Source organism: Argopecten irradians, chromosome 8 (assembly GCF_041381155.1).
Source record: "Argopecten irradians isolate NY chromosome 8, Ai_NY, whole genome shotgun sequence".
Classification (NCBI taxonomy): Eukaryota; Metazoa; Mollusca; class Bivalvia; order Pectinida; family Pectinidae; genus Argopecten; species Argopecten irradians.
In genome coordinates this window covers 11,908,828-11,919,307 of record NC_091141.1, presented here as the reverse complement: position 1 = coordinate 11,919,307, position 10,480 = coordinate 11,908,828, and the positions used below count along the sequence as shown (strand labels likewise).

The 10,480-nt window shown below is 36.6% G+C and overlaps 1 protein-coding gene across 1 annotated transcript in view; it reads left to right on the top strand.

Moving 5' to 3' along the window:
• Window positions 1-12: 12 nt before the first annotated feature.
• LOC138329369 (ER membrane protein complex subunit 10-like) overlaps window positions 13-10,480 on the top strand; it is a 67,537-nt gene continuing 57,069 nt past the window's right edge. The window contains 7 exon segments of the mRNA XM_069276311.1: window positions 13-158; window positions 5,264-5,321; window positions 5,629-5,747; window positions 5,956-6,051; window positions 7,213-7,362; window positions 7,364-7,395; window positions 8,779-8,875. Of these exon segments, the coding sequence (XP_069132412.1) occupies window positions 78-158; window positions 5,264-5,321; window positions 5,629-5,747; window positions 5,956-6,051; window positions 7,213-7,362; window positions 7,364-7,395; window positions 8,779-8,875 (633 nt within the window). The 5' untranslated portion in view covers window positions 13-77.

The window sequence follows — 10,480 nt, the reverse complement described above, 5'->3', positions numbered from 1 at the left end:
GAGGAAATAAATGCGCTTGGTGTAACAGGGCTTTTCATTGGATCACAACGCTTCGCCTTACTTTCTGTCAATGCAACATGGCTGCGCCCATGAACACTGTGAGGATGTTGGCACATCTGGCGATTTTTGTTTGTATAATCGGATCATTTGATGTCGTGGTGAGTAAGAATAGTTAACCGTATTTTGTTACAAGGGACAGATGTTCATGAATTCTTATTTACGCCACAAATCCATTTCCACATTGAGAACACCTGTCCCTCGGATCAGAACCAGGAGGCTGGACTCCGGGTGCTGATGGTGAACGCACACAAAAGCAAGGTTAAATAACAGGAATTTGACGTTTATCGACTCATCTTAATTATTTTGTAATAATATGACTGAATGCAAGGCCTTAAAGGGCGCAGCCAGATATTTCAGTTTTAAACCATTAATTATGCACTGTTTAAAAGGTTCAATTTATGAAAATAACGGAGCCGAATTTTCTGTTTATTTTTTATTCATATATTTACACTCTATCCTTGTCCCAAAACCTACACTTGAGAAGGAAATCCACATAAGAGAAGGAAGAATTTTTTATTTCAGTCACAGATATTCCGTTTTTGGTCAGCTGATTGTATTGGAAGGTGGTCTATCACATGAACGCTTGCATATAAAGAGCACGGGCACGAAGGGCTGTGCCCTTATAATTTTAGGCAAAGCCTATCTGAGAGCACAGCATTTAATCCATTCTTTCGTTTGTTTATTTTTTTAATTGTGTAACTAAACAGAATTATAGTATCCGCGAGCGAGCGTGGTTATTACTCCCTATATCGGCATAGATCTTGGAAGGAGAATGAGCGCAGGTCTAGGAGGAACATGAAAAAGGCATCATGGTTTCGACCAGCTGACACCGTAATTTTCGTACCATCAACTCCTGGTGCAGAACTTGCCAGACGTGTACGAGGGGTGACAGCGGTACAGGGGCCCAGACTTGGCGTGAATATCAGGGTGGTTGAAACTGGTGGGCAGACGATCAAGCAGCAACTTGTTCGTACCGACACTAAATTTAGTGACGAGTGTCAACGAGGAGAGTGTGTGCTATGTCAAAGCAACCCTGGTTCTGGTGGTGGGTCATTACATTTCCAGTCCAAGTAGAGAGCGGTAATCTCTCTAATGCTCTGGCTAAGCACTTGCTCGAAGAACACCCAGGAGACGAAGGTGACATTTGAAACTTCAAGTGTGAAGTCCTCAAGACCTTCTCCAAGCCACTCGAACGACCAGTTTCAGAGGCGGTCGCTATACACGGATCAGTTGCTGACAAGCTCCTCAATTCTAAGTCAGAATGGGAGCAACCTGCCGTAAAGAGATTGGTGGTCACTAGGGAACCACGGCTGTGAACAGCAATATGTGATAGGCAATCTGATTAAAATACAGATCCTTATGGCCACTCTGGTGATAAGAGGATCTGACAGCGTCCCATGGGGGGTCATGTCATGTTCAGGTGACCTTTATACCACCTGTACTCACGACCACGTGTAGGTTCTGCACCTTGCTGCATCAAGTGTAAATGACATTTCGTCCCAGTATACATACACGGTAAGCTATGTTGTGCTCTTGGGGCGAGATGACTTCGTCAGTGGCAAGATTTTGCAGGCAGCAATTTGACTGGCCTTTATCAAGGATCATGTGGACGTGGCCTCTAGTGGGATTTTCTCTGATCTTTCTTTATCAAAGGTAATGGTAATGGGAATCTGCATTTTATTTTATTAGATTTGATGTGATAGGCACTATGTTTACAGAATAGTGTGAGGTACGAGTTGTCTCAAAACAATAACATACCCTTAGTCGATTGTCAAACTTTTTGACCGCAATTTCGATTGCCACCTCGAAAAGCTGATATATCGGACATTTCGACCGTGCATGTGATTGCATATAATATCCCCTTTTGATACATCAGTGTTATGTTTATGGCTACATGAGTCTATCTGATAAAGTATCTTGTGGTTATAACCATTGTTTAAACACTGTGGTTGATTTAGTGCACATAGCATGTTGGGTCGAAATAACCCGCTAGTATGTTGGGTCGAAATAACCCGCCATATACATCAAACAGGCCGAGACATTTCGTACCTGCACACTATAGATGTAAACAAACATGGAGACGAACACGTTAACGTTGTGATAGTGTTATTTCGGACTGAAGAAGGCCCTATAGTGGCTGAATATATATTCCATAGACATGATTTTGATTTTACTTTGAATTTATTTTGGCCTTTTATTTCGGATTATTAATATACTAGCTTTATACCATTTTTTACCTCATTATGAAACAGAATTATGGCAGGTAAATAAAGGATTTTCATTGGCGAAAGAGTAATCTCCCCTGACCCATCAGTCTTGTAGATGTTGACATGTGTTTTGTTTTTATTGCTTATTGTGTGCGCTGACTAAATGTACTGCTAGAAACCATTTATAGAATTATTAATTATTAGAATCATAGCTTTGCTGAATTAATTTTTACTGGCATTGAGTTTATAACAAGAAAAACAATATTGAACACAGGATTCTTCAACTTTCACTTTCTGCAAAAATACCTGACTGCGGCTACAAAATATATCTCAGTGCCATTCTCCGTTGCCAGGCGGAAAATTCCGAAGCAACTGCACGCATGAAACGGCTTTTAAGTTAAGATTCAGGACAAAATGTAATTGTTAGATTCAGACAAGAATAAATTGGGAGGTTTATCTTTCACTAATGTTTTCATTTTGAAGTTTTCCAAGTATAACTTGTTTGTAATCACGCGAGAGTGTGACTTTTTGGATACTGTCTTGCGCAACGCTGGATCTTGTGTTGACTTCCGGTTTACGAGAAAGTTTTCCAATTCTACATATATTGAATGATTTACATAGAATAACGTTACCGAGACACCTCTATCACAAGAGTCTGTTCGCTGCGCTCTCTATAATATGACAAAAGGCAATGCCTTAAAGGGCGCAGCCAGATGTTTTAATATTAATCATGCACGGCATGGGAAGACTTTAAATTATAGAAGTATATGATGTAATAATTGTCTAGCATAAACTCAAAGAAATGAACTCAAAGATTCGGATTTCTCTGTGTCCATTCAAGGCCTGTAGTGCCACGTATGCGAATCCTATGATTTCGCGCCATTTGTTGACATTATGTGACGTCATGATTCCTTGTGCTCATCTTGGCCTTGGTGGACATTATCATTGCATGCATTCCAAAGCTTTTAATTTTCGAAGTGTTATTATTATTATTTAAAAAAATAATACAAAATGTTTATTTACTCCTGTTATGCATTTGCATTAGTTAAATATATATTTACTGGGGAGAGCAGTACCGGAGCAACGTTCAACCTCCCCATATGTATGAAAAAATGGCGGCCACAAATTGAAGCTGTCATTGTGTAGGATTGAATTTTGAAGATTGTGTTTTTTCTTATATTTTCATGTATCTGTTACCTTAGAAGTGCTTCGTACTTCATATCCCTTATTATTCATATTTCAATTAATTATTTGGATAAATTGAAACTCACCATCATGACCATTGCAAAATTGATTATGAGGAAATTAGTAATATGCCATTGTAACATTAGTTATTAAAAATGATTTTCAATTCATAATGTCTGTTATCTCTCGGGTTTCTTGCTCTGACACCAGACTTAGATATTTGTCAAAGAAATGTCTGGATTATGATCAGAGTGTACAAATGTACTATATTTTAAAGGCCGATTTTAACCTTTGGAAATAAAAATGAAAAGTTTGTTAAAAACAGTGATAACATCAGAAAATGTTTACAGATAGCCTAACAACATCAAACAAATACAAGATTCCCTTTGTTATCAATATTAAAAGTTGAGATTAATTTTGTTGTCTGTGGCAGTGAAAGTCAACTTTAAATGCCCGGTAATAAGGACTGCAGCGGGAAACATGAGATGATCAACCCATGTTGACACAAAACTATTAATATACATTTTTAGCTCACCTGGCCCGAAGGGCCGGTGAGATTATGTCATGGCGCGGCGTCCGTCGTCCGTCCGTCAACATTTCCTTTAAATTGCTACTTGTCATAGAGTTCTGGATGGATTGTAACCAATTTTGGCCACAAACATCCTTGGGGGAAGGGGAACAGAACTTGTTTAAATTTTGGCTCTGACCCCCCGGGGGCAGGAGGGGCGGGGCCCAATAGGGGAAATAGAGGTAAATTCTATAAATCGCTACTTGTCCTAGAGTTCTGCATGGATTGTAACCAAATTTGGCCAGACACATCCTTGGGGGAAGGGGAACAGAACTTGTATAAATTTTGGCTCTGACCCCAAGGGGGCAGGAGGGGCGGGGCCCAATAGGGGAAATAGAGGTAAATCCTATAAATCACTACTTGTCCTAGAGTTCTGCATGGATTGTAACCAAATTTGGCCAGAAACATCCTTGGGGGAAGGGGAACAGAACTTGTATAAATTTTGGCTCTGACCCCCCGGGGGCAGGAGGGGCGGGGCCCAATAGGGGAAATAGAGGTAAATCCTATAAATCGCTACTTGTCCTAGAGTTCTGCATGGATTGTAACCAAATTTGGCCAGACACATCCTTGGGGGAAGGGGAACAGAACTTGTATAAATTTTGGCTCTGACCCCAAGGGGGCAGGAGGGGCGGGGCCCAATAGGGGAAATAGAGGTAAATCCTATAAATCGCTACTTGTCCTAGAGTTCTGCATGGATTGTACCACCCAAATTTGGCCAGAAACATCCTTGGGGTTAACAGAATTCGTATAAATTTTGGCTTTGACCCCCTGGAGCAGAAAAAGTGGGGCCCAATAGGGGAATTAGAGGTTAATATTCAAATTCCTTCAGAAAATAAACAATGAACTTGTATTCAGAACATTACTTGGCATTACAAACCAGGTGAGCGATACAGGCCCTGTGGGCCTCTTGTTTAAAATTACTTGTTTTGCTTTTGGTGGATGCTCAATAACAGTACTTCATTTCACAGGGTATAGTACTAGTGCCATGGATTTTTTTTTCCGGCATACAATTAATTATTGTAAATATTATCTTGAAGTAAAATAGGTAATGTACTAGTAAAAAAGCAAGTAACTTTTGTAACAAAGGACAAAAAAATTGTCTGATCTTGCTTGTGACAGAAAAAAAAATACTATTCCTCAGTGGCGTAGCATTTTTAAGGTTCCAGAAACATTAAAGAAAATAATAACATTAAAAAAACATATATCTATATATATTATACTTTCTCTTTATTTAATTTTGTAGGGAGAGGACTTCTATGATGGGCAAAGGACATTTGATGTTGAACACTGTTTGGATAATGGTAAATTTATAAATATAAACAGTTTTAATTTGATAATTGTATAATGACTTACCTTGGGTATGTATTTAGTATATTGCCTTATAGAGTATATATATGTAATAATGGATGATTAAACTGAAGGTTCACAGTGGGGACATATAGGTTGGTTGCATGTACATACACTGTAAATCACTTGGGTTTCTCTGCAATAATAGTTGACTTTTAAGTGATAAAGGAAGTAAAATGTATGATAAACTTCATTAAATTAAAATATTTTAACATGAAGTTGAAGTAAAATCATTGTAATCAAATCTGTTATTCTTATTAGATCAAGAGTTACCTGTTTTTACCAAGAGAGGAACAGTTGTTGTGAAGTCTGTTAAGAACAACAGAGCCTTCCTCTCCGAGCCTGTCGGTTTATCACTGGATGAGAAAAGGATGCTGAAAGTAAGTTTTATAAAATTCTATGAGTTGTCTCCCCTAGATTGTGATTGCTAAATACATCAAATTTGATTTAATTCAATTCTCAGTGCATGGTGTGCTGATCTATTTTTGCCCCTAGCTATATCATTTGATAAGAAATACATCAAATACTTCAATTGGTTTAAATTCTTAGTAGATTTCTGCTGATTTACAATAATTGTTTTACCTGTAGAACCTTGTCAAGTCCAACGACATCTACAGAGTACGTATTCAAGTACGAACAACTGGAAACCAAGAAGAAGATTATGTATATTCCTATACACAGGCGGTATGTATCAAATAAAGCTTTTTCTATTGTTTTCTACAAACAGTCTGTATCTATTACTGCCCCTCTATCTACTCCTAAACACAAACTGTAACAGACTGTCTCTATTACCTCCCTTTTCACCACTAACTGATGACTATTCCCTATCCATTTATATTTCCTCCTAAGACTGTCTCTGTTACCTCCCCTTCTACCTCTATTATGATATAATAAACAGGCTATCTTTATTACCTCACTTTTCACCACTATCTGACTATTCCATATCCATTATATTTACTCCTAAGACTGTCTCTGTTACCTCCCCTTCTACCTCAATTATAATATGATTAACAGGCTATCTTTATTACCTCCCTTTTCACCACTATCTGACCATTCCCTATCCATTATATCTACACATAAGACTGTCTGTGTTACCACCCTTCTATCTCTATTAAGAAATAATAAACAGGCTGTCTTTATTACCTTCCTTTTCACCACTATCTGACTATTCCCTACCCATTATATTTACTCCCAAGACTGTCTCTGTTACCTCCCTTTTCACCACTAACTGACTATTCCCTATCCATTATATTTTCTCCTAAGACTGTCTCATATAATAAACAGTCTGTCTTTATTACCTCCCTTTTTACCACTATCTGACTATTCCCTATCCATTATATTTACTTCTAAGACTGTTTCTGTTACCTCCCCTTCTACCTCTATTATGATATAATAAACAGACTACCTTTATTACCTCCCTTTTCACCACATGACTATTCCATATCCATTAGGCATTTGTCTTTAGTTCTTGTTAATTGACTGATAATAAACAACTAGAAAAATATGGAGGATTAAAATGGTTGATAAGCAGTAAACATGTCAAAACTTATAGGTATGGAATTATTTATTAACATTACACCCATCTCTAACCTGTCTGGCAATTTGATTTAGGATTTGCTAATTTTGTGAAAGAAATCATTCTTAAAAACATTCATGTACAAGTTATAAATTAGGCAAACTAATATATACATTTTAGAAAGCTTTTGCATATGACCTGGCTATCACAAGAGAAATACCAAATGAAATATCAAAAAGATATGAAATAAAATTTTAAAAGCCTGAAATAAAATTCTAAAAGCATGTTAAGTATTTCTCTGCTAATGTGTATACATTTCATTTATCCAGTGTGGAATTTACGAGTCAGAGTTGAGTGACCATCTATGGATCCATTTTGACCAGTCAGGGGAGATAATTGGGTTTTCCATATCCACTGACCCAGCACAGTGTCTGGGTACAAGTGTAGACAACTCCGACTTATCTAGATGGAATACTACTAGTTGATATATCTCAGACTGTTTTAGGACCAGCGTAAGTAATACAGTTACATGCTATCAGGACTTTGGTTGATGCGTAAGTAATACAGTTACATGCTATCAGGACTTTGTTGATATATCTCAGACTGTTTTAGGACCAGCGTAAGTAATACAGTTACATGCTATCGAGGGACTTTGTTGATATATTCTCAGACTGTTTTAGGACCAGCGTAAGTAATACAGTTACATGCTATCAGACTTTGTTGAAATATCTCAGACTGTTTTAGGGACCAGCGTAAGTAAATGCAGTTTACATGCTATCAGGACTTTGTTGATATATCTCAGACTGTTTTAGGACCAGCGAAAGTAATACAGTTTACATGCTATCAGGACTTTGTTGATATGTCTCTAGACTAGTTTTTAGGACCAGCGTAAGTAATACAGTTACATGCTGAGCAGGACTTTGTTGATATAATCTCAGACTGTTTTAGGACCAGCGTAAGTAATACAGTTACATGCTATCAGGACTTTGTTGATATATCTCAGACTGTTTTAGGACCAGCGTAAGTAATACAGTTACATGCTATCAGGACTTTGTTGATTATCTCAGATGTTTTAGGACCAGCGTAAGTAAATACAGTTACAATGCTCTAATCTCAGATGTTTTTAGGATACCAGCGTATGTTATTACCAGTTACATTGCTGTTGATCAGACTGTTTTAGAAGCGTAAGTAATCACTTGAACATTATCTCAGACTGTTTTAGGACCAGCATAAGTAATACAGTTAACATGTATCAGGTGTTGATATATCAGTGTGTTTTATTAAACTAGTTTATGTAGAATATTTGTTTTCCTAAAGTAATTCCATGTTAATTTTGCATTTGTACAAAAAATCGCAACCAGCGCTGAGGACCTATTTGTTATTTTCATCTTTGAATATGACGTTTGAACAGTTGGGCTTCATCCCATGAATAAGTCCTTAACTTTGATACAAAAAGTGTAGATGTTGGCCCTTCCAGTTTAATTGTTCTTTGTGACGAAAGATTAACCCATGATTTCACTAAAAGTAACATTGGGCTAGTCATTTATTTTAAAATATATAAGTTACTTTTTTGTGATTTATTTTTTTCAGTTTCCTTCAATACAAAGTTTTGACAGATTCTATGAACTAGACAAAATCCATAAGTTTTGTTTTGCTTCAGATATAAATATACCAGTACACATGATTTCAATAACTGATGTTGCTTTTCCTTATTAAAATAGATTTTTAGATATGTTTAAGCTTTTTTTTTAGCGACAACTTAGTACGACTTATTTTTGATAAAATGCTGAGGGTACTTCCTGTAATGGCATGTCTATATGGTATAATATGTTTCCCAATTTTATTGAAAAAGGTGTCACCTTAATTTTAATCCAACACCTGATATATTTTTCCAGACCGGATACCCAGAGTTATATAGAGAAGATGAAGAGGGATGAGATGGAGAAAACTAGAGGTGCACAGAGTGATAATCGCTCATTCTTTGCAAAATATGTAAGTACATTATTTCTTATTGAATATCTACTTCATAAATTTTCTTCCCTGCATTTTATTCCACATAGAAAACACCTGTAAAAAGGAGATAAAATAAATGATACATGATCAGAGTATTAATTTATTGAAATGAGTATTTTCGTATGATTTGAGGAAACAAAAGTTGCAAGCCTTTTGTGAACCTTCTCAGTCTTCTTTGTCCCAAACCTAGAAATGACTTTACGATATTTATCATGTAATTTAATGTAACAGGTATGTTCAATTTTAGTGCGAGCATACTCTCGCAGTACTGTTTTCCTTGTCGCCTCGTGTACGTCTGCTATGCACAGATTCCAGCTGCGCACACAATACTGTAAGTCACTGTCTTATACCATTTAATAAATTTGGCCTGATTTAGTGACACAAACCTTTGAAATACATATACTAAGAGATATGTGTCAGGGATGTTCTCCTATAAATTAACAATTGTGACATTAGACCGTGCTAAACACATTCGTTTTGTGTAAACTTCATGCGGTGTATCATACAAACTCTTGCATCGGTCACAATATTCTAAGTATCTGATCAACTTTGGAAGCTTTCGGAACAATACAATGCAAATCAGGTTTATATATTCAATAAAAGAAGTGACAAAACGGATAACTTTTAGTACCAACCAAGACATTTACAGCGTTATTTTGCAGATTTTATTTAATTTATTTCACATCCTTATAGACGATTGATGTCAAAAGGCTATTGCTCACCACATGCACTAACCCTATTTTTGAACAGAAACAAGTCATAGACCACATTTAACTGCGGTTGGATTAAAAGAAAGTATTTAAAATAACCATAAACCACTCTTTGCATTAGTCTCAAGTAATGAGAGAAAGTACAAAATTGGTATGGGTGCCTGATATGATGTTCCCTCAGAAAGGGACATTCAAGCATACTGACTGGAAATTTATGGTTCAGGTAAGTTACACCTCATGCAAACAGAGACTGGTTCAGTGCTTTCGCATCGGTACGACTCATTTTGATAGGCAGTCGTACTGAAATTCAAAATCTATTCAGTCAAATAGGAAGGTGGGCGCTGCCTATAGGAAGTGATGAACTTTTGGTCTTATGGTTACATGCTTTTGACAGTCACTGTACGAATACGATGCATATGATATATAGCTAGCCATTGTTGGAGGTCAATAGTTTTCAGGACTTTAACTAAAAAGATAATGATAAATTTTGGTAACTTTAAATTTTTGCAATCTAGCTTAAGGATATATATGATTCAATTATATCTTAATATTTTGTGGATAAACTTTTTTGAGATCAAAGCTATGAAGTATGAAATTGCAAAATTAGCGCCCCTCCCCCTATAAACACCACTCCCCTATTTGGAAGTTAAAGATACATAAATGACCCCATTCTGATTAAATGATGTTTTACAACAGTGGGATTTTATAACATTGATATAATAATTGTATCCCTTATTACATGAAATACGTGTTATGTCATGTGTATTAACTTGCAAGTCTTTCACCCAAATGGGGGATATTAATTTGGGTCTGTCTGTCCCTCTAACTGTCTGTAACGCTTGTTTTCCGTGCAATAACTATCACAAATCTTAAG